A 24,701-nucleotide genomic window follows, 5' to 3' on the forward strand; every position below is an offset into this window, starting at 1 on the left:
GAGTGGTGACGTCAGCGGGAGCGAGGACACGGCTGCACAGGTGCAGTAGTTTTACGACTTTAAAGTCGAAAATTCCAGAAGTGAACCAGAAGTGAACCTGTTTTCACCTTATCTATGTTACTTTTTTTAAGCCCCCAAAGAGCAAAAATATAATTAAGGTAAGAAAAGTAATATTGAAATGAAGTTAATCAGAAACAACTTACTTTGAGTGATTATTTTGCTTGTAAATGTGCCGAAAGGTTATTTTTATCAATTAGGTGATAAGTAAGTCTTTTATTAGAAGTTTTGTAAATAGAGCTCAAAATATCCAAGCCTGGTCAATGTCTATCCAGCGTTCACATGTTCACACAGATTATCCAGAAACACACTGCATAAATTAAGTTAGGTGAACTCGCCCTAAATGAATGTGTGTGACACTCATTACGCCCACTATATAGGCCAGTGACGTAGCTAAGGAGCTATGGGCCCTGGTGCAAGTTTTACGTGCCCCCCCAGCACTCTATACATAACAATTGATATGGTGCACCAAAACCTGCCAAGGACAACACAGTGTCAGAGGTGCAAGAAGGGGATTGGGAACAGCTTGTTAATGATTACTACGATTCAAAGCATTTATAGAAGTGATTATTAACAGCACAGGGCCAATATAGAGCTAATATTGTGCTAGAGGGAGGGCCCCTCGGGGGCCCCTCTGACCCAAGAGCCCGATGCGGTCGCTACCTCTGCAACCCCTATTGCTACACCACTGATATAAGCCCTGGTGTTGCCTGGGCAGAGAAAAACCCTAAATCACCACCTGTTTTCATCACACACATGTTTGGCCACATTCATGTTTCTTCCATGTTCTCTAGCACTAACTTTTGTGGGACAACTTACACATCAGAGACTTGTATTTTATGTTTGCAGTTCAGTGCTTGAGCACCAGAAGGACAATAAAATTGATAGTTCTGTTCCACCCTACAATATATCCGTAGACAATTTACTCCAAACAAAGAGCACAGGGTTTTATATGAACAATTTCATTGTTTATTCTTCCATCAATAATGTCTTCAAAGTTGCGGACTGTATGTATGGACAGCAATACAGGATTCCAAATCACATAAAAGACTGCCTGACACGTCTTTCACGGCCAAAAAGCGGCTTCCTCAGAGGCACACTGTATACAAACATCAGCAGTGGACCAAATGTAGCCGCAATCTGTATGTGAAAGAACAAGAGCATTCAGCGCTGGTTCCATGCGCGGTGTGCAAGAACATGGACTGTAAGAGACCAGTTTCAGTGCTTGGACAGGATTCACAATGCATAAAATAGACATATCCACTTTAAAGTTAACTCCAGGGGAAAATAAAATGTTGAGATAAACAATTGTATTCATCCTCTTACTCATAAACAAATTACCTTTTTAGATAGCCCATGGTTTTATTTTATATTTAAACATTTACAAATTAGATTGAATATTTTGTTGACTCTGCTCAGTGGCAGTTTATTAAGTTCCTTGAGTGTAAATACATGAACTATTGACCTTTTTCTATCTCATCATGTCACATGACACCTCGGGTACACTTTAGGTATGAACCTGTAAAATGATGAAGAGTGACAAGATGAGGCCTGTCCACAGACCTCAACCAGTACAATTGTGGGCAGATTATGTAAACCAGAAATTATCATCCAGTGTAATGACATCTTCCCAGTTGCCTTACAAAAAGTTTCATCATCTCTCACATTCCTCAATCTTCCTTGTTTCCTGTTGTACAATACTAAACCTTATTGTTGTGTCTTTTGCATTAGTAAGCTTTTTGACTGAGGATGACTTACGGAATTACAGGGCAAAAATAGTAAAACCATTGAATCTGTCTCTTGGATCCTACACATTGTATTCTCCTCCTCCACCATCAGGGGGAGCTTTGATGAGCTTTATTCTTAACATCCTTAAAGGTAAGATAGGTACTAACAATCATGTAGGTATGGCATCAAATGTCAGCAAATATAAATGAGAGTGACGGACGGCTTGTGTTTCCAGGATATCGCTTTTCTGCAAGTTCTGTGCAAAACGAGACAGCAGAGATACAGACCTACCATTACATTGCCGAGGCCTTCAAGTTTGCTAATGGACAGAAAGGAAAACTGGCGGATTATCTGGCTGTTGGAAGCACAAAACAGGTATCAATATGTAAAGCAATTCTCATGCAGGCCATTTGCAAACTGTCACTAGTTACATTAATTTATGTGTTTTCCTTTTAGACTTCAGGTAAATCAACCACTTTTTCTCTTTCTGGTTTCTTGAAAGGTGCCAGGGCTTTAATCCGTTTAACCCCCCCCCCCTCCTTTGCAATGCACCCTTATGCCAATGTTAAAGAACAAGCGACACCCATGCTAACCTAGAAATAAAAAACACATATATAAGTAGATAAATACTACTTCTACTTACATAACAGATGTATTGTGCTATCCATGGACCATGTAATTATTCCTGTGAATTTTATAAAGGAAATGCAGAAAATCCTATTCTAAGCAGTGGCCATCTTGCCAAGCTAATGCTGACATCATATCCTCCCTGACTTTTGTTCCCCCCCCTCCCTTCTCTTGCTCATTGTGTATTCATTAGTTGCCCTTCTCAGAGTCTTCAGACACTCCCACTGAGGTGTATACTAACAACTGCACTGTCTATTTTTTATTTACACATCCAATCACTGAGTCACCTCAGCCTTGTTTGTAAACACAAGTAATCAAAGGGTGTTTCTGATAAGCAGCTGGATAGGGATATAAATCGAAGAGGAGGAATATATTATAGATAAAAAGAACTCCCAGCATTCAACTCTTTGGCACTGTTTGGCACTAGGGCCAGTGTTCCTAAAGTATGTGATAACTACAAACCATAACAGCAGAAAAAGTTTTGCAAGTTTTGAATGCAGGATTAGCATCTTTATCACTTAATACACTCAGACCAGTTGCTGTTGAAATTTGATTTTTATGGTGACAATACTGCTTTAAGGAGCAATGGGACTCTCTTAATCTTGGATATCTTGGAGGAGGCAGAGTAATAGAATCCTAATCCTGATTTCTGCATAGCTAAGCAGCCTAGGCTTAAGGTCCGTACACACGCCGGACTGGAGGCAACGACGGGTCCGTCGTCACCTCCCGCTGGGTGGGCGTTCCAACGACAGTCCGGCGTGTGTACGCACTGTCGGCGGACTGATATGGCTGCTTCTGAGCGATCCGCCCCACGGATCGCTCAGAAACAGCCGTATTAGTCCGCCGACAGTGCGTACACACACCGGACTGTCGTTGGAACGCCCACCCAGCGGGAGGTGACGACGGACCCGTCGTTGCCTCCAGTCCGACGTGTGTACGGACCTTAAGCATAACTGGGGAGGGTGGGGCTACATACCAATATACAGCAATATATAGATATAGGAAGTGTTTCTAATGCTAAAACGAAGAAAATTACCATCAAAGTGGGTATCCTATATAATTTACTGCATTTTATATGTCACTACAGTACCTCTTTAATAAGTTGTCTGTCCTTTTCCCTCTAAAATGTTTGCCTCAGTGTTAGTAGTAAAGGTCATGGAAATGATAGTAGAATAGAAGTAGAACTCCACCTGCCGTCCCTGCAATAGGGCCACTAAAAAAGGAAATAAACTCCATCACACAAATATGTAACGTCAGACTTCATATGACGTGAATTAACTGGTTGCCAACTGCGTCACACCGATGGGCATGGCCGAGGCGACAGCCCCAGGACCACCTAACACCGATCGGCGTATAGTCCTGGGGCGGGGATTTGCTGAAGATCCCTTGGATGACGGAGCTCTGCTCTGCCGTCAGTCTCCGATCGCCGCTAGGATACTGTTAGACGGAGTTTCGCCATCTATTTACTATGTACAGTGCTGCGATCTACGGCGGTGCTGTACTGTGAGACACTAGAGTGATCGGCTGTCATAAGCTGATGTCTATGACAGCTGATCACGGTGATTGGCTGGCGGGGGGAGGAAAAGCGGGCTGGGAAAATAAACATTAAAAAAACAGTGAAATTTATTTAAAAAATAATCAGATATTTAATACAAAAAAAAATAACCACTGGGGGAGCGATCATTGCCCACCAACAGAAAGCTGTGTTGATGGGCATAAAAGGGGGGGGGGGGGAATCACTTGTGTGCTGAGTTGTACAGACCTGCAGCGAGGCCTTAAAGCTGCAGTGGCCTATTTTGTTAAAAATGGCCTGGTCTTTAGGGGGTTTAAGCAGGAAAATAGTTGTCTACCTGCTGCTGCACACTGTAATATTAACAGCTGCTGCATTAGGCTTGTGACAAGCTCACTTCAAATCAAATCAAACACTGAGCAAAGGATCACACTAGTGTCTGCAGCAACCGCAGATGATTCCCCACATGTGTTTTGCTGCATAATATGTGTGTTTTGCGTGCGTTTTCACACATGCGTGTTTTTTACAGTATGCAGTGATTTCAATGAGGAATACCATTACATTGTGCCAGAAAGTAGTGCAGGTTGTATCTTTTTTTTTTCCCAACGTTCTGCAGAATCGCAGATGGCCCCTGAAAATACAGCAGCCCCATAGAAAATAAATGCGTTTTTGCATGCATTTTCTAATAGCGGCAAAAACGCTTCCGAACTGTACAAGTGCGATCCCTCTTTTAGTTCTATTACAGCTTATGGATGTATTTTTACACTTGTACCTTCAAGTCAACTTGTCGTCATTTAACAAATACACTTTATTGCTAAAAGTATTGGAACACCTGCCTTTACACACACATTAACTTTAATAACATCCTATTTTAATCCATAGGCTTTAGTAAGGAGGTGGGCCACCCTTTGACGATTTCTGTGTAATGTGTGCCTCAGTGTGCACTGACCCCACTTCATGGTTTACATGGTCTACCACTTCATGCTGATTTACTGTTGTTCCCACCCCAGGTACTCGCACTTTGTAACAATAACATTAACCAGTGATTGTGGAATATTTAGTAGTGAGGCAATTTCACAAATGGCATCCGGTCACACAGTACCATATTGGAATTCACTGAGCTTTATGCTGGGAATATACGGTGCGTTTCTGGCTCTCGATTCTCCTCTCAATCGTCTTTGCCGCTTGATTCTGCAATCGATTATCTTATCTTCCGCTCGTTTTCCATTCACTTCTATCAGAAATTGAGCGGCGAAAGGATCGAAAGGGAGATCGGACCTGTCGGAAATTATCTATCGAACCATCTAATCACCTCAGAAACGAACCGTGTATTCCCAGCATTAGAGAGTGAACCATTTTTCCACAGATGTTTGCAAAAGTATTCTGCTTGCCTAGGTGCTTGACTTTATATACCTGGCAATTGAAGTGATTGGAACACCTGGATTCACTGATTTGAAGGGGTGTCCCAATACTTTTGGCAATATAGAGTAGTTCTCCTGCTACACCATAGGACATATATTTTAGTGTTTTAGCATACATTTTACATCATCCTATCTTTCTTAGGATTGTCCTGTTTCCTCCAGTCTTGTAGATTAAATGCTGTCTCTCCTCCTACAGCTTACAGAGTACTTGATGTCTCAGAGTTTGGCTGAGAAAATAAGGGAGAAGATTGACGGCTCTGGTGATCACCCTCTTAGTTTCTATAATGTTTCTGCAGTTCACCCGGAAACCATGGGGACCTCCCACATCTCTGTCATCAGCCAAGATGGGAGTTCTGTGTCTGTCACAAGCTCTGTCAATCATCTGTAAGAATGCTGCTTTATGTTTACTGACAATTTCCAGCATATTTCTGTTTTTCTTTTGCTTCATTTGCACATTGAGATAAATAAAAAGACATCGAAAATGTTATTTTGGTGCATCAAATGACATCTTCTATAATCACAACTGCACAAACTCATAGTTACATAGTTGTTTGAGTTGAAAAAAGACATACGTCCGTTGAGCTCAACCAGAAAACAAAGTACTGTACAATAGGCCTGCTTCCTCACATATCCCTCTTGATCTAGAGGAAGGTGAAAAACCCTTACAAGGCATGGTCCAATTGGCACCAGAAGGGGAAAAAAAATCCTTCCCGACTCCAGATGGTAATCAGATAAAATCCCTGGATCAACATCATTGGGCATTTCCTAGTAATTATAGCCATGGATGTCTTTCAATGCAAGGAAAGCATCTAAGCCCCCTTTAAATGCAGATCTAGAATTTGCCATAACTACTTCCTGTGGCAATGCATTCCACATCTTAATCACTCTTAAGGTGCCCATACACTTGTCAGAATTTCAGCAGATAGATAAGAAATGCATCTGATGATCTATCTGATGCGTTTTTAGAACATTTTTTACCAGGATAGAATTCCAATAGATTTCAGTTTTAAATTTATTGAAATTCGATCTGATGGCATTTTTTTGCCATCAGATTTCCATTAAGGCCAATGCAAAATGATAAGCAATCTCATCAGATCGACCTAGATTTTCCACCCTGCCAGTTCGACGGAAAACCATCGAAATCGATCGAAATCGGCCATTGATCGGTCGATTGGCCAACCGATTTGCAATCGATCGATCGATTTGGATCGATCGGTCGGCCAGAAAATCGGCTGAGTGTATGGGCCCCTTTACTGTAAAGAACCTTTTCCTAAATAAATGGCTGAAAAGTTTTTCCTCCATGCGCAGATCATGTCCTCTAGTTCTTTGTGAAGGCCTAGGGACAAAAAGCTAATCCGCCAAGCTTTTATATTGCCCTCTGATGTATTTATACATGTTAATTAGATCTCCTCTAAGGCGTCTTTTCTCTAAACTAAACAAACCCAGTTTATCTTACCTTTCTTGGTAAGTGAGACCTTCCATCCCACGTATCAATTTTGTTGCTCGTCTCTGCACCTGTTCTAAAACTGCAATATCTTTTTTGTAATGTGGTGCCCAGAACTGAATTCCATAATTTTGTATGTTGTTAGACCATTAGTACGACCAAAATGCATGACTTTACATTTTTCAACATTGAATTTCATCTGCCATTTATGTGACCATATAGCCATCCTATCCAGATCCTGTTGCAATATGTCACTATCTTCCAGAGAATAAAGCAGAATAAAAAGTAAAGCAGGATCTCAGCAGAATAAATAAAACCTCACTGAGCCAGAGTACAGTTTCTTCTCTTCTCTTCCCCTCTCCTCTCTCCCTCAGACCTGACTCATCATCAAAGACCTTACCATAACCTAGACAGATAAGGTGTGAAAATTAAGCTTTATACACATACTAGATTATTCATGGCTGAGGCCTTTCGGGGCTGCCTCTTTCCCGAGAATCTGGCACGTGTTGGCGGGTCCAGATCCCCACCCTGAGATGCGTCATGTGGGATCGTCTCATCCAAACCCTGGCCAATTCCATTGTTCTCCCTCCTTACCCTTCCATCGTGCGTTGTGCGTGGTCCCTCTGCTCCCCTCCATAGCAACAAAATGTGTTGCAAGCCTGCAGGCTAGCAACGAGTCTGTACAGGATTGGCCCCACCCCAAGTACATAACGTATAACGTTGTCTCCTTTCATAAAAACTCCATTGTTAAGTCCAGTTATAGTAAGTCAATCTTTTATTTTTCATACTGGCGGGTGAAGGCGCCCAAAATAATAAAATATAACTTAAAATAATAAATAATAAAACAATTTAAAAGGCAGAGGTATAGTTGGCTTACCTCTCTGAAAAATCTAAAAAAAATGGCAAATATGACTGTTTTCTTTGAAAAGTTTATTGCACACAGTAAAGTCAGACGACTATCATTTCATAGGTATTTGAGTGATTTCTGAAGCAATGTTACTGTTGTCTTTGCTTAGATTTGGCTCGATGATTTACTCACCAAGCACTGGAATTATCCTCAATAATGAGCTGGCAGATTTCTGCTTAGATTCTTCTTCACAACCAGTTACAGCAGGTGAGACACCTCTCTCTCTCTCTCTCTCTCTCTCTCTCTCTCTCTCTCTCTCTCTCTCTCTCTCTCTCTCTATCTCTATCTCTATCTCTCTCTCTGTCTGTCTGTCTTTCATTTTTCTCCTGGGCAATATAGATACCTATGTACCACAATCTAAAGAATGGTGTGTATTACCATATTTTTTGGACTATAAGATGCTCCTCACCATAAGATGCACCTAGGTTTAGAGGATAAAAACCAGGGGAAAATACACATATATACTAAACCTGGTGCATCCATGGTGAAGGGGCATCTTGTGGATTATGCTCCCTTTGTACCTTATGCCCACTTGTACCTCCCTGTCCTCCTCTATCCCCCTTGTGTCCTCCTGTGTCCCCCATGTGTTTGCCTCTGTCCTCTTTGTGTCCTCCTCTATGACCCTTTGTGTTGCCCTGTGTCCTCTGCATGGGCACAATACAGACAGTCCCTGACATTGCTGCAGATTGGAGGCTTGTATTGGCAGGCATTCACAAGTTAGGAACTCCCAGGATTTGGACTATAAGACACAGTGATTTTTTCCCCCACTTTTGGGGGAGAAAAAGTGAGTCTTACAGTCCAAAACATACAGCAAGTACTCCCTGGTATGGAACCTATTATCCCAGGTGCCTCTAAAGAAATACCAGAATGGACCGTTCACAGCAGTGAGGAATACATGCTTTCCAATCTTTCTTCTATGTGTTTAATGGGAAAAACTGCAAAAGTTAAAGATTTTACAGTAATGTGCGTTTTTTTGTTTTTAAGATGTATTTTTAAACCACCATTTACTGTTATTTTCTGTATGCACTTCATTTTTGCCATCTTTCTTTATTCCTTGCTCTTTATGGCTTAAAGGGGTTCTGTGGCCTTTTAAAAAAACAAAAAGTGTCACTTACCTGGGGCTTCTACCGGCCCCCTGCAGCTATCAAGTCCCACGCCCTCACTGAAGCCCCCTCCGTTCCCTGCCGCAGGTCACCTAGCAATTATTATCTAACTAGACGAATAGCACTGCGGCTGAGCATCCTCGCTCCCGCGCATCCTTGCTCCTGTGTGCGTCATCGGGAGCTTACTGCGCAGGCGCAGAACAAGAAAACTTCGTACTGCACAGTAAGCCCCCGAGCACGCAAGCGGGAGTGAGGAAGCGCGCGGTAGCGCAGCCATGGTGCTATTCATCTAGTTAGACGTATAATTGCCAGGTGACCTGCGGCAGGGAACGGAGGGGACTTCAGTGATGGTTTGGGACTTGATAGCTGCAGGGGGCCGGTAGAAGCCCCAGGTAAGTGACACTTTTTGTTTTTTTCTGTTTACTCACGTTTATTGAAAAATTCTCATAAAGTACAAACAGTCAAATTAGGTGCCAACATGGCAGCAATAAACAAATAAGAACACATAGAATCTTCGGTCAAGTATGGCATGTCACAATAATACAGCTTAATTAGAGTTAAATATGGGTAATAATCTTATTACCAAATATCACTAGCATAAAGAGAGAGATCAATAATTGGCAATGATTTCACACAAAGAGTTAAAGGGATACTGTAGGGGGGGTCGGGGGAAAATGAGCTGAACTTACCCGGGGCTTCTAATGGTCCCCCGCAGACATCCTGTGTTGGCGCAGCCACTCCCCAATGCTCCGGCCCCGCCTCCGGTTCACTTCTGGAATTTCTGACTTTAAAGTCTGAAAACCACTGCGCCTGCATGCCCGTGTCCTCGCTCCCGCTGATGTCACCAGGAGCGTACTGCGCAGACACAGACCATACAGGGCCTGCGCTGTGCGCTCTTGATGACATCAGAGGGATCGAGGACACGGCAATGCAGGCGCAGTGGTTTTCAGACTTTAAAGTCTGAAATTCCAGAAGTGAACTGGAGGCGGGGCCGGAGCATCGGTGAGTGGCTGCGCGGGCACAGGATGCCTGCGGGGGACCATTAGAAGCCCCGGGTAAGTTCAACTCATTTTCCCCTGACCCCCCTACAGTATCCCTTTAACTAACAGAGTGCAGCTATGGGGAAACGTCACAATGGCCCCGAGTTGGTATCTCAGTAAAAAGAGTGCACTATGAGGAAAATCACTGCCAAACTGTTTAAGATTAAACTTTTAAGTCAAGAGCTCTGCCTAAAAGGTCTGAAGGACTACGATAAGTGATCCAGTCTTTCCACTTGGAGATGAATTTATCTTGAGCATTATCCAAAGTATATGCTATTTTTTCCATCAACAAAATTTGATCTAGTCTAGTCAATAGAAGATCAAAATGTATGGTGGATTGTTTCCAATGGAAGGCAATCAACCATTGTGTGGCACCGATAAATACATTTACCAAGGGTCTATAAACTTTTGGCACCTGCTTAGAGGGCAATAATAATAGAGCATGTAACATATCAAATTTGACCTCAATTTTCAAAGCTTCCTTAAGTAAGGCAGATGTTTTTAGCCAGATGTCCACTGTCACGGGGCACTCCCAAAATATATGTTTGATGGTTCTAGTGGAGCTACAGCCTCGGAAGCATAATGAGGAAGACTGGGGGAACATCTTCTGTACTCTATCAGGGGTGTAATACCATCTGGTAGCCAATTTATATGCAGTTTCTTTGATGAAATTAGATTTAGAGCTTTTAGCTATGTTTCAGAAAATGCTAGACCATTGCTGATCTGTAAGAGGGGAACCCCAAACTATCTCCCAATCTTTTATGTGTTTAGGTTTCTCTTGAAGCTAAGAGTTTTGAAGGTGACTATAGATTCTTGAGAGTACCCCGACTTCAGTATGCGGGTGCAGGCATATTTGTTCATAGAACGTGCCAGTACATTCAGGAGGGCTTAGAGTTGGGGATGAGAGAAAGTGTCGTATTTGTGCATATCTAAAAATTTCAGTTTGGAGGATAGATCTATTCTGAGTGAACAGAGAAAATTGAATAAATGTTTTTATTAACCAGAATTTCCTTACTATAAGAGGATTGATATCTATCCACCAGTTAAATACTTCTGTATTGGTTAAGCCTGGAGGGAAGTTCGGGTTACCTAGATAAGAAAGAAGTGGGGGGCTTCACTGAGGCTAAAGAGAACCGGAAACGTATAGTCTTCCATAGCTGTAGGCGTTGCCAGACAATTTTATTTAGATGGGAGATAGGTTGGGGGATAAGAACCGGATTCCATAAGAGACCATTAAAGGAGTATGGTAAAATAGTCTCCTGTTCAAATCGAACCCATAAGGGGGGAGAAGTAGTATTGTGCCAGTGAGACATCTGGGCTAATCTAGCAGCTAAATAGGAATGCCAAATTTGAGGAACCGCCAGACCCCCTGCATATTTTGGCCTATAAAGTATCCTGTTTCGAACCCTTGGATGTTTACTGTTCCAAATGAAGTTATTAAATAGAGTCTGAAATATCTGAAGTTTTGATTTAGCAATAAATAGGGGAAGTGCTCTGAAGATAAAAAGTAGCTTAGGGAGTAATACCATCTTTACTGCAATTATTCTACCTATCCAGGAGATCGGTATTGAGGACCATTCCTTAATAAAAGCTTTAAATTTGGCGAGTAGGGGGGTTAGATTTTGCTCAAGAAGAGGGGATAGGGAAGGGGTCAAGGTAACCCCAAGGTATTTAAATTTGTTGATACTCCAGGAGAAGGAAAAACTGATTTAAACATATTGACTTTTAGACCAGAGAGCTACATTCAAACACCTCCAGGATACGCAAAAGGGAAGGAAGAGATGTCAATGGTTGCGAAATAAAGAGCAATACGTCATCTGCGTATAAACTTATTTTATATACAGAGTCTCTTAGTTCATAACCTTTAGTATTGGGGTCTGCTTTAATGGCCAAAGCGAGGGGTTCCATCATCATTGCAAACAGCAAGGGGGACAATGGGCACCCCTGCCTAGTACCTCTGGATACTAGAAAAAACTCAGAGTTACCACCAGGGATTCTAATCCTACTCTGAGGCTGGCTATATAGTGCTGACTTTTTGTTTTTTTCAAAGGCCACAGAACCCCTTTAAAGTAAGGATGTGATTAAGGATGTATCTCTGTGAGTCTTATAGCCTTCTACACATGGTAGATGGAATTCGCCTAATATGACCTTTTGGGCTGTCTCGGTTAAGAATCAAGTATGTATACAGCTGCCTTCTGACATCATTAACCTATTTCAAACACAGGTAGTTGAAATCTACATCTTATTCCTGTGAGGGTGTAGATTTCAATGTCCCATTGCCGCAAACTGCCATCTCTATCGCTGCTCTTCTGCCACCACTGCACTCCACTCACTCAGCTGTCTAATGACAGCCGGGCTCCATGCGCCAGCCAGGAGCCAGTGTGATCACTGTCAGACAATCACAGTGATCACAGCCTGAAAGGAAAAGAAGGCTCAGGTTCTCATGGGACCAGAGCCTTTCATTAAGGAAAGAGTTAACGGACCTGAGACACCAAAGCTTTAAAGGACAGCAACAATCAGACACATTGTTTCCCTCCTTCCCCTCCCCAAAGAAACAGTACATGTCTCTCAGCAGAAGCTGGAGGACATGTTTGTGTCGCGTACGTACAAAAAGGGCGCCCGGACAAAAAGGGCGCGGGGTGTAAACTCTAAATAATAATTAATCATTAATAGGGTTTATAAAAATAGTGTGCTATATTTCGTTTACAAATAAGGTTTAACAAAATTATAAATCATTAAATAATGTTTATGAAGTCAGAAATTGTGAAAACGTTATTCTTCCCTGTTTCTAAAGTTAAACTTATAATTACATTTATGGAAAAAACAATAATATATGTTTAATTGTTATAATTCTATATTATTGTGAATAACCTTCATTTACGGTTTGTTCTTATAATAAAATCTGAAAATATTCTTTATAACGATGATATAAATATAACTACGTTCGTAATAAGTGTTGTAAAACATTAGTAATTATTACTAAAATTTTATGAAAACTTTACCTAAGCCTACTCTTACACAGAACCCTCCCTGTACCTATCCCTAACCCCTAGACCCCCCTGTTGGTGCCTAAACCTAAGACCCCCCTGTTGGTGCCTAAACCTAAGACCCCCCTGTTGGTGCCTAAACCTAAGACCCCCCTGTTGGTGCCTAAACCTAAGACCCCCCTGTTGGTGCCTAAACCTAAGACCCCCCTGTTGGTGCCTAAACCTAAGACCCCCCTGTTGGTGCCTAAACCTAAGACCCCCCCTGTTGGTGCCTAAGTAACCCTCCCTGTACCTACCCCTAACCCCTAGACCCCCCTGTTGGTGCCTAAACCTAAGACCCCCCTGGTGGTGCCTAAACCTAAGACCCCCCTTTATTATGTGGATAATAATGTTTTACTAATTGTGGATGCAAAAAATATTTTGCAATTTACGTTACGTACTGATCGCTTTATTTTGTGAATAATAATGTTTTACAAACAGTATGGGATAAAACTTTAAATAATGTTTTAATTAGTTAAATAAGATAAATATGTTTAGTATTTTTATAAACGTTATTCGGCACGGGTGCATTTTATAAACGTAAATCACCACAAGCACACTTATAAATCATTAAAAATCTCCTGGCGCCAGTTGTAAACGTTATTTATGTCCTGCGCCCTTTTTTCCTGCTCGGCGCCCATTAAACGCTATTTATTATGAGAGTGAATGGCGGGGCCCTTTTTGTCCACTAGCGGCATGCGCCCTTTTTTCCCGCTTCCGTTTGTGTCAGCTTGTTCCTGGAACTATTGCCCAGGTTATTGAGCCCCAGTGTGTGGCAGTTACTGATTGTGTCTGTGCAGAATTTTATGTAGAGCTAATTTTGCATCTCAAGATCATATAGGCACGGAGGAGAGAAGACCTGACACTTTGCCCCTCATCAGATGCCACACCCTAGGTCTGTCTTACCCCCTTTATGCCAATAATCATATAAAAATGTACATAAATATATATGTTAAAATAAAGTCAAAGATGAGGAAGTAACAGCGTCAAACAAATGCCATTATGCCACCCCATTTTATATGAGTAGTCAGAGGAGAATGAAATTATGCACAACTCAGTGCACTTCTGTGTAAATCTGTGAACTAGGGTGTAGAGCAGGCAGGTGGCAGCAAGCAGTGGAAGGGGGGTAAGTGTCAAGATCCAGCAGCCTCTTTACCACCAGCTGCCTTTAGGTGCATGCCTTCTACTTCTGTCCACCACAAATAATGCTAATGGCAGATATGACGGTGGAAAATAGAAAAAAATCTTATGGATGCCTAAAAAATAAATAAATATCATTTACAATAATTATTTACTGGTTTATACAGTTTAAAAGGCTAAAGAATGGATTCTAGCATGTAAAGTTGTAAAGAGGTGAACTCTGATTCAGGTTTATTAACATAAAGCAGGATTAAACTAGGACATACCATTCAGTTAAAACATGTTTTCCTACTTTTTATTACTCATACAGTTATCATATTTGCTTTTGTGCACAAGTAATATTGTCTGTCTACAAATTACAAGTTCCCAATGAGCCGTGGCAGGGGACTGGATGATAATTGAGTACCGGGCGGGGAGGGTTAGAACCTGCAGAAAGTAAAACTGTGCCCTTTAAGAGCTGTTCTGCTACCATTTTTTATGGTAGCAGGTTTTATGCTCTAAAGAATCATAAGCCCAATCTACACGATACGATTCTTTATACGATTCGATTACGATTCTATTTACGATCCAATTAAATCCGACATGTCCGATCAGGATTCGATTCGATTCAATTCGATTTGCCATTGTTTTAGAGCCAAGAAGAAATGCAGAGTTTCAGACTTTAGCAACAAGTTATATTTTATACCAGGAAGGAAGTGTTAGGAATACATGTGTCAAAGTATATTTATCCAGCTCAGTGGTGCAACTCCAGTGAGTCAGCATAATAAGCATCCAAGCTTGTCTCTGTGGATAACAAGATAAGCTCTCATGAGGTCATGTTTAGTCATCATGGTAGGGAGATTCCAAGGGGTGTGACCTGGTGGTTCCTAGCAGCAAAGCAGTCCACTGGCTACAATGGTTACTGACCCATCATTACTTGTGAGGAGGTTAAAAACTCTGTTCCACTTAGACTCTGTGCCTTGGGAAATCCCTGAATTAAAGAAACAGTCAATAACGTTGCCTAACATACTGCTTTGGGAATGTGACAGCCAATGTGATATAAAGACTTAGTTCACCTTTGCAATCGCAAAACGCTAGCAATTAGCGCTAGCAATTTGTGGTGGCAATGTTACACGATAAACTCATTTTTTTCACTAGACATTTTTGCGTTTTTTGAGTGATCGCGATTTGCATTGAAATACATTGCAATTGCGATGTCTCAAATATCGCAGACAAAATGTTGCAAATAGCATGTTTGCGTTTCGCGCTAATTGCGAATCACTGGCGATTATGGCAGTGAGATCAGTGCCATATAGTTAAAATTGCACTAGCGCTTTAAAAAGAGCTAGCAATCGTCGGCGTTGCGGTGCTTAGCGGTAAACGCCCTAAGTGTAAATGGGCCCTTAGTGCGTAGATGTTTGCTGCACACCCTCCCATTCATTCCGCCGTGCCCTCCAGTAGAATAGCCCCCCCCCCCCCCCGGTCGGGTCCTGACCCCTCCGAAAGGGTCGGGTTGAAATTCCCCCCTCAATATGGCCACCAGAGATGGCCTCGGCTGCGCAGTCCGCATAGACACGGTTGCGGCTGCGCAGCTCTAGGGCCTCCTCCCGCTGCATCATCGATCAGTCATGGATTGATGACGTGGCGGGAGGAGGCCCTAGAGCTGCACAGCCGCAATCGTGTCTATGCGGACTGCGCAGCCGAGGCCATCTCTGGTGGCCATATTGAGGGGTGAATTATAACCCGACCCGTTCGGGGCAAGGTGGAATGAATGGGAGGGTGTGGACGTCGTCCTCCATACATCCAGGATTTAAAAAGGTATTTAACTTTTTTAAGCATTTTCAGTTCGTAAGTCCTTTAAAGGATACCCGAAGTGACATGTGACATGATGAGATAGACATGTGTATGTACAGTGCCTAGCACACAAATAACTATGCTGTGTTCCTTTTTTTCTTTCTCTTCCTGAAAGAGTTAAATATCAGGTATGTAAGTGGCTGACCCAGTCCTGACTCAGACAGGAAGTGACTACAGTGTGACCCTCACTGATAAGAAATTCCCCTTTGTATCTCTGTCCTGCTCTCAGAAGCCATTTTCTGCTAAAAAAAATTGTTTTATAGTTGGAATTTATTATCAGTGAGGGTCACACTGACTGTAGTCACTTCCTGTCTGAGTCAGGACTGAGTCAGCCACTTACATACCTGATATTTAACTCTTTTAGGAAGAGAAAGAAAAAAAGGAACATAGCATAGTTATTAGTGTGCTAGGCACTGTACATACACATGTCTATCTCATCATGTCACACGTCACTTTGGGTATTATTTAAATGCACAATAAACTTTCTTGCATTTGAGATAATGGCCTCAATTCACTAAGCAGTTTAGACTAGTCTACAGATGTTTTTAGTCTACTGATGGTTTGGTATAATGTTTTAGACCTGTTTTCATAACATTCAGTAATTACACAATTCACAAAGGCAAACAAGGAGTAACCACGCCCACTTTTTCTAACTAAGACCAGCTGATTTCTTGCCAGTAAAGTAATTCTGTGAGGTATTTTAGATGTTAGGGCTCTTTCACACTACAGCCCTTTTTCAGCGTTTCAACACAAAGTCTAAACTTTGCGTTGACCAAGGTAAAATGAAAGTCCCGACGACACACCGCAGCCTATTCAACGCGTGCAGGAGAACGGCTCCTGCACGCGTTGTTAATGTGAAAGAGGCCTGAGGATGGAACCGGGGCCGGATTTGTATTTTTACCACCCTAGGCCACTGTCACCAGCCGCCTCCTTCAGTATAGGTAGTGAGATGACTCCTCCCCCCTTCCCTCTAGTATAGGTAGCCTGATGACCCCCCCCCCCAGTATAGGTAGCCATATGACTCATCCCCCTTTCCCTCCAGTATAGGTAGCTAGATGACCCCTCTGCCTTCCCTCTTGTATATGTAGCCAGATGGCTCCTCTCCCTTTCCCTCCAGTATAGGTAGCCAGATAACTCCCTTAATCCCTTCTACCCTCCCCACTTTCAGTATAGGTAGCCAGCTCGCCTTCACACCGCAGCAGCCATCTTCGTCACTCACTTCTCCGCTCGTCTCCAGTGCAGAAGCTTCCTCTTCTTTTCCATCTCCAATGCTGCCCAAGTCCATAGCCTTCGGCCAAAATTCAAACGTGCACAGAGAGTAAGGTGGCTGCTGCACAGGCGTATAGCAGTAGAGTACCATGGTCAGGTGCTTGCCTGATCTCCCTGCATTGTAGCATTTGCAAGCTTGCAAATGCTGCACCAGTTTAGCCTGCTGCTTTGGTGCCCTTCCTCCTGTGGTGCCCTAGGCCATGGCCTAGGCGGCCTTGGCCTAAATCCGGCCTTGGATGGAACCTTTTGAATTAATTATGCAGGAGTTTAATTGTATGCAGAGGAGAGCTCATCAAAGGAGAAGGATGTCAGTCATAGCTACTTGTTTGTGAATTGCATCTTTTGATCATTTCTCCTGCTTTACCGACCTAATTAACAAATGGTTTAGACAAGGTCTAAAAACATTTGATAATAGTGAATTCCCTTTTGATGCAACTGACCAAACCATTAGTAGACTAAAAACCATCAGTAGACTAGTCTAAACTGCTTAGTGAATTGAGGCCTATGTACAGTATGTGGGAGACTAGTCGCAGTGGAAAGTGTGTGCAGATGCACCCTCCTGTGGCTGTTCAGGAAATTGCAGGCAGAGTAATATCCTACCAGTGAAGTGACAAAATACTGTATAGCTCAGCTATATGCAAGGCTGTTACTTTACTAGTCATATTGTTAGCCCAAAGGTGGTCACACACCATACAATTTTTAAATATTTTTCAATTCAGGAATTGCAATCAATTTTTCTGACTGATTGTAACATTTCAAAAATCTGACCAATGTACCACAAACATACAATTTTTCCCCAATTATGAATAAAATAACTGAAACCTCAGAAAAAATTGATTGGATCTGTACGTCAAGTAATTGACAATCTACCACACACCATTTATTTTTGTCATAAAAATTGATCAGAAAAATCCAACACTCCCAACCTTCTTTCACTGAATAAAAACGGGAAATGATTATATTTCTCAAACTAATAAAAAAAAGCTTTTGATTTTTCGGGACAACAGATCTTATTTATTGAATTGGTGTAAAATTGGATCTTTTAATTGTGTGGTGTGTGGCCACCTTAAGAGTGGGTACTGTCATCACCTTTCTCCTCCACATGTTACTAGGACACTGTACCCAAAATATTGTAATAATGTTTGTGTTAGCAGGGGCAGCATGTGCAGCCTTTCTCTATGGAGGCTGTAGCAGGTACAGGAGAAAAAAGGGAGCCCTTGTGGGACACCGGGAGCCCTTATGGTGTATTATCTTCAATAAACTGGCTAAAAATAAGAGTAATAATACTCACAAGTGTGGGTTGCTCTTGAGGCAACCACTCTATTGGACATGTGGGGAAAACCTGTCCCCACTCGGTCTTTTATACGGGTGGTTGCTGCTCCTTCAAAAAAACTTCACTCCTGATCTGTCGTGAAGTACCTCACCAGGTGGGGTGGTGCAAGAAAAGTAGGAGGCGCCCTTATAGTGTATTTTATATTCACTTTATGTATGTATAGCTATACGGGAAAGTCTGCCTACCTTGAATCAGGAGAGTTCACTTAGTAAAGGAATAAAGTTGTTTTATTGAAATAAGCACTTCGACAACGTGTTTTGTGGCTCAAACCGCTTCCTCATGTCAAATTAGTGTGCTGGGACAATGTAATCACACACTGGGCGGCAAAAAAACGGCGCCCAGTGCTTATGTCAATAAAACAACTTTATTCCTTTATTAAGTGAAGTCTCCTGATTCAAGGTAGGCAGACTTTCCCGTATAGCTATACATACATAAAATGAATATAAAATACACTATAAGGGCGCCTCCTACTTTTCTCGATACCCAGCCTTTCTCTATGTCCCCTCCTAACCGCTGCTATGTGACTTGGGATCTACATTACCTTTACATTGCTCTAAAACAGAGTTGAGCAGTACAGGTGCCGACAGTGCCTGGGACCACCACCTGCAAGCTTTATCTCAGGGGGGTGAAGGCAGCCGTCCAAGTCCCTCACCACCAGGGAGACCATCTAGCTCATTGCCATCTCTGGTTCCAATACTACAAGTCACTGAAGCATGCAGCCAGTGCAGTCAGGATGCATTCAGAACACCTGGTCTGCATATCCCCTGCAAGTCAGAGTTTCATGTAAAGCTGAAGCCACTGCATCCAAAAAACAACCAAGGAGAGGTCAGCAATGGCGGCTTACACATTAGTCTCACTACAGAATTCCTTTATCCTTACCCAAGTGCTCTGTACTGTAGTAATGCTGGAGAAGTCTGCAGAGCCCTTCTGCTCCATCAGAGGTGGACAAAGTAAGTGTAATAAGCTGAGGCTGGGAGCACAGTCATGTGTCAGTTTTCTGTATGCGTTTTCTGCACACCATGGGCTTGATTCACTAAACCGTGATAACTCATTTTCACGTGCAATCACTAATTTTCTTGAGCATTTGCGGGGGCAAATTCGTGATTGCGCAAAACACAAAATTGCGCGCAAAAACGCTGGCATGGCCGGGATATGAGTTATGACGGTTTAGTGAATCAACCCCCATGTGTGTTTGTATGTGTGAAAACATGCACATTTTATCACAGAAGCTAATTAGATTGATAGAGAAAATGCATGCAGTGCTTCATTGCTGTGTGTTTATTTGCATGGGGAAAACACATTCAGGCCTGGAACCCACCACAAATCGCAATCGCTAGCATTTTTAATGAGCGTTTTGTAAGCGATTTCTTGAGCGTTTTCTGGTGCTTTTGGGAGCAATTTTAAAAAGTGTAAGCTTTCTGCCAGCGATTGTGTAGCGATTTTGCAATTAGCAATTTTAATTCTGATTGGTCCTTTTAACGAATCATAATTTTGTATTAATATAAAATCACACTCAAATCGCTATGTGTAGCAATTCATGAGCGATTACGCCAGCGTTTATATACCTTACATTGCAGAAACGCTAATGCCACCAAAATTCTGCATGTCCTGTCATGGTGATTTTGCTAAACGCAATCGCTTCAGTGGAATTTGTCCCATCCATTAGCTGAGCGTTTAGGGAAATCGCCAGCATTTTGATTTGCTCCCTAAACGCTGAAAATAATCGCTCTAGTGGGTTCCAGCCCTTAGGGCCCTTTTCCACTAGCGCGTTTGCGCTGGCTGAATCGGAAAGTCGCAAACCGCTAGCGATTTTACAATCGCTATGGTTTGCTTTTTAACATAGGAATCGCGGTAGGTCATTTCCACTACCGCGATTCTTTTTTACAGGAACGCGAACGCACGGCGGAACGATTATTGCCGCGATTTTGCTATGCAGTGCATAGCATAGCAAAATCGCGACCGCAAACGTCGGGAAATCGCCGCACATTTTTGTACTTTTGCGATTCAGCAATCGCTAGCGCTCAGCGTGAACGCTAGCGACTGCTAGTGGAAAAGGGCCCTTAAGGACTACTGTAGGGGGGTAGGGGGAAAAAGAGTTGAACTTACCTGGGGCTTCTAATGGTCCCCCACAGACGTCCTGAGCCCGATCAGCCACTCACCGATGCGCAGCCACTCACCCACCTCCGGTTCACTTCTGGAATTTGCGGCTTTAAAGTCAGAAAACCACTGCACCAGCGCGGCCGCGTCCTTGCTCCCGCTGACTTCACTGGGAGTGTACTGCGCAGGCCCAGTATGGTCTGCGCCTGTGCAGTGCTCTCCTGGTGGCGTTAGCGGAAGCAAGGACGCGGCTGTGCAGTCGCAGTCGCAAATTTCAGAAGTGAACCAGAGGCAGGGACCGGAGCATCGGTGAATGGCACAGGACGTTTGCGGGGGACCATTAGAAGCCCCAGGTAAGTTCAATTCTTTTTCCCCTACCCCCCTACAGTAGTCCTTTAAGTGTGCACTAGTCAATTGAATAACAGTGGTTCTCAGTTCTCCTGTGCAGAAAGCGATGGGGGGGCTGGGCATCCAAAGTTTTGCAGGGGGGGCCAGTGGTTTCTAGTTACGCCCCTGATTTGTACAGTTAGGTCTGTTGCAATTGCATGTAAATGTATATATTCTTGTTACTTTAGGACAACAACCACCATCATCCATGACACCAGCCATACTACTTTCACATGACAGGAAGTCCCAGCTGGCAATAGGTGGTGCTGGTGGGGTGAGGATCATAAGTGCAACTGCACAGGTAAGATTTGTCTCTGCTCGTTTTCCAGCAAAGTAATGAAACCATATTTACACAGGGTGCACCTAGCGCAAGCTACACTTCCCACACTTCACACAGTGAACCCACAGCCTTGTGGTAATAAGACCAGCTCCTTTGTCCTGTAAGCCATACATAGATATGCAGACCACAGCTTCAAATACTAAAGAAAGCTCAGAAGCTGAATCCAGCTATGCGCTTACTCAGTCAGAACGAGATACATGGACTACCAATGCATCAGCCACAAGTTGTGTGAGGGCTGGGCTGCACTGCATTACGGCATCAGCTCATGGTCTCCTGAGTCACAGGCTCACATCCTGCTGTAAGCAAGTAAATAGTTTTGACAATTTTTTTATTTCAACATCTATGTATGAATAAGATATGTTATTAAGCGCTCAAAAGGTTTGGATAAAGTTCAGTCTCAAATATCACCACTCAAGTAGTCTTCAATCTGCTGTGAAGTAGACTCTCAAATGTCCAGGAACACAGGACCACTTCCACAATATCCAGCCAACACGTCATAGAGAGAAGGAAATAAAGGACATAGCGTAATCCAATACTTCAATAAATTGCCCACCACCTCTAAAGTGCAGATACCCAGCACCTGGTGCAGTAACACACTCCCCCTGTGTGTCCGCACTCACCCAGATAACCTCCAATCGATCCGGAGGTATGGATATGTAGGTATTGCGGGGATCCGTGAACCAGTCACGTTGCACATCAGAATAGCCTTCAGCCAATCCGGAAGTGGGTATACACAGAAAATGCGGGATTCCGTGAACCAGTCACGTTACCAATCTAAACTCAAAGAAGGCTCCAATAGTGTAAAAACATTTAATACATGAATTAAAAAACAAGGATGCACTCACAAGGATCCAAAGGCCATACGCATATAACAGATTGCTGGGAGCGGACCCGGATAGCCGCTGCTGTGTATGCCGCCTCGTTTCCCTGCGTCTCCTCACTGGTGCCGGTCACGTGATGCGTAGGGAAACGAGGCGGCATACACAGCAGCGGCTATCCGGGTCCGCTCCCAGCAATCTGTTATATGCGTATCGCCTTTGGATCCTTGTGAGTGCATCCTTGTTTTTTAATTCATGTATTAAATGTTTTTACACTATTGGAGCCTTCTTTGAGTTTAGATTGGTAACGTGACTGGTTCACGGAATCCCGCATTTTCTGTGTATACCCACTTCCGGATTGGCTGAAGGCTATTCTGATGTGCAACGTGACTGGTTCACGGATCCCCGCAATACCTACATATCCATACCTCCGGATCGATTGGAGGTTATCTGGGTGAGTGCGGACACACAGGGGGAGTGTGTTACTGCACCAGGTGCTGGGTATCTGCACTTTAGAGGTGGTGGGCAATTTATTGAAGTATTGGATTACGCTATGTCCTTTATTTCCTTCTCTCTATGACGTGTTGGCTGGATATTGTGGAAGTGGTCCTGTGTTCCTGGACATTTGAGAGTCTACTTCACAGCAGATTGAAGACTACTTGAGTGGTGATATTTGAGACTGAACTTTATCCAAACCTTTTGAGCGCTTAATAACATATCTTATTGGGACAATTTTTGTATGTTTGACAGTACATTGGTTATAGCGCACCACGTTTTTTTGAGTCAATTTACCTTCCTTAGAGCAGACTAATCTTTTCTAACATCTATGTATGTGTGACTTTCTTATAGTTTTCAGATTAGATCCGTGCATAAGGTAGCAGACTATCATTAGTAATGTCTTGAGTTTGAATCCATAGTACATCAAGACTGTATTCAAAAGGCCACTATAGTGAAAAAGTAAGCAGTGAAAATCTGGCAGATCTGACAGGTTTTGGACTAGTCCACCTCCTCTTGGAGGATTATCAAGGTTTTCTTTGTTTGCAAAGGATTTTTCTGAACAGCAGTTGCCATGTCACCTGCCAAAGTAAGATTCCTGCCAGCCTCCCTAATTGCTTGCACACTATTTTGGCATTTAGACTTAGCAACTGCCATTCAGGGAATGCTTTTGAAAAGATTAAAAAAACATACTGAAGCCCCCCCACCTTCATGAGGAATGGACTAGCCCAAAACCTGTCATATTTTAAGACCGTAATAAAAAAGCGTCAGTATACCTACGTCCCGAGGGAGGACTGTTAACGTTCCAAGGGCATAGGACATACCTGGCCGCATCGCTGTTTTGCGATATATATAAAATGGTATTTAAAATAATACATAAATAGTTACCTTAGGGATCAACTTTTTTAATAGACCTACTGAACTTTCCTCTGGTTCTCAATACCCTACAGTGGGACGGTAACTATGGACTGTCTTTTTGCATATGCATGAACTGCTCAGCACTAGCTCATTGGTGCACCTGCTTGCTTCTGCCTCATTCTGCTATTGCCTTGCATCAAGAGCTTTTCTATACAACGTGTCCTTGCGATTTGGGGACATCTAAGACTGTGCAAGCTTAAGCTTATATGCCATCAAATTATCAAACTGCTGTTTCAACCAATGAATGCACCTACTTGCTATTGCTCTACTTCACTGTTTGCTTTGCATCAAGAGTTTTTTCATGCTACATGTCATTGGTGCACCTGCTTGCTTCTGCCTCATTTTGCTATTGCCTTGCATCAAGAGCTTTTCCATACCACGTGTCCCTGCGATTTGGGGACATCTAAGACTGTGCAAGTTTAAGCTTATATGCCATCCAATTATCAACTGCTGTTCAACCAATGAATGCACCTACTTGCTACTGCTCTACTTCCCTGTTTGCTTTGCATCAAGAGTTTCCTCATGCTACATGTCCCTGCGATTGGGGGATATTCAAGATTCATTGCAAGCTTATACATGCCAGTTACCTGAACTAATGCCACTGGAAGCAATTGTTTGGTGAGATCTTATGGGGATTGTTTGAGGACTGCAGCCTCATCAATCTTCCTGGGGGTGGACCTTGGGGGTGGTCACATCAGGAATACTCTTAAATTTTTCATATGATGTTATCAATGTTTTTTATAGGTGTTTTCTAGTTAATAAAGGGTTTTGTAATTTTTCATGCACCCAAGAGCCAACTCTCTTTCTTCATTTTTTAGCTTTTTTAATATGTATGTCATGACGGTATTTTACTGTTATGTTTGCAAGTAAGGGCTTATAATTAGTGAAAGATTCAAAACTGAAAAAAAATCACTTTTATTTCCCAAAAACTATTGTCGCCATACATTGTACTAGGGACATAATTTAAGTGGGCAAATAAAATGTGTGGCTTTTATCCACAGTAACACGTTTTATTTTAAGACTATAATTGCTGTAAACTGGGAAATAATGATTTTTTTCCATTTTTTTCTTATTATTCCTGTTAAAATGCATTTAGAATAAAAAAATTCTTAGCAAAACATACCACTCAAAGAAAACCTAATTTGTAGCGATATAGATCATTTTGTTGTGATAAGTCGTGATAAAGTTATTGGCAAACCAAAGGGAGG

At 42.6% G+C, this 24,701-nt stretch overlaps 1 protein-coding gene across 3 annotated transcripts in view; it reads left to right on the top strand.

Annotated features, from left to right (window-relative positions):
* The window catches only part of GGT5 (gamma-glutamyltransferase 5), a 96,799-nt gene that overhangs the window by 69,415 nt on the left and 2,683 nt on the right, over positions 1 to 24,701 (top strand). For 2 of the 3 annotated variants that reach the window (XM_068238242.1, XM_068238252.1), the window contains 5 exons: positions 1,789 to 1,935; positions 2,021 to 2,160; positions 5,540 to 5,727; positions 7,804 to 7,901; positions 21,111 to 21,223. In XM_068238242.1, coding sequence (XP_068094343.1) covers positions 1,789 to 1,935; positions 2,021 to 2,160; positions 5,540 to 5,727; positions 7,804 to 7,901; positions 21,111 to 21,223 — 686 coding nt within the window. The remainder of the gene's footprint in view (positions 1 to 1,788; positions 1,936 to 2,020; positions 2,161 to 5,539; positions 5,728 to 7,803; positions 7,902 to 21,110; positions 21,224 to 24,701) is intronic. The other variant, XM_068238246.1, reaches the window with a different exon arrangement.

This window comes from Hyperolius riggenbachi, chromosome 1 (genome assembly GCF_040937935.1).
Source record: "Hyperolius riggenbachi isolate aHypRig1 chromosome 1, aHypRig1.pri, whole genome shotgun sequence".
Taxonomy (NCBI): Eukaryota; Metazoa; Chordata; class Amphibia; order Anura; family Hyperoliidae; genus Hyperolius; species Hyperolius riggenbachi.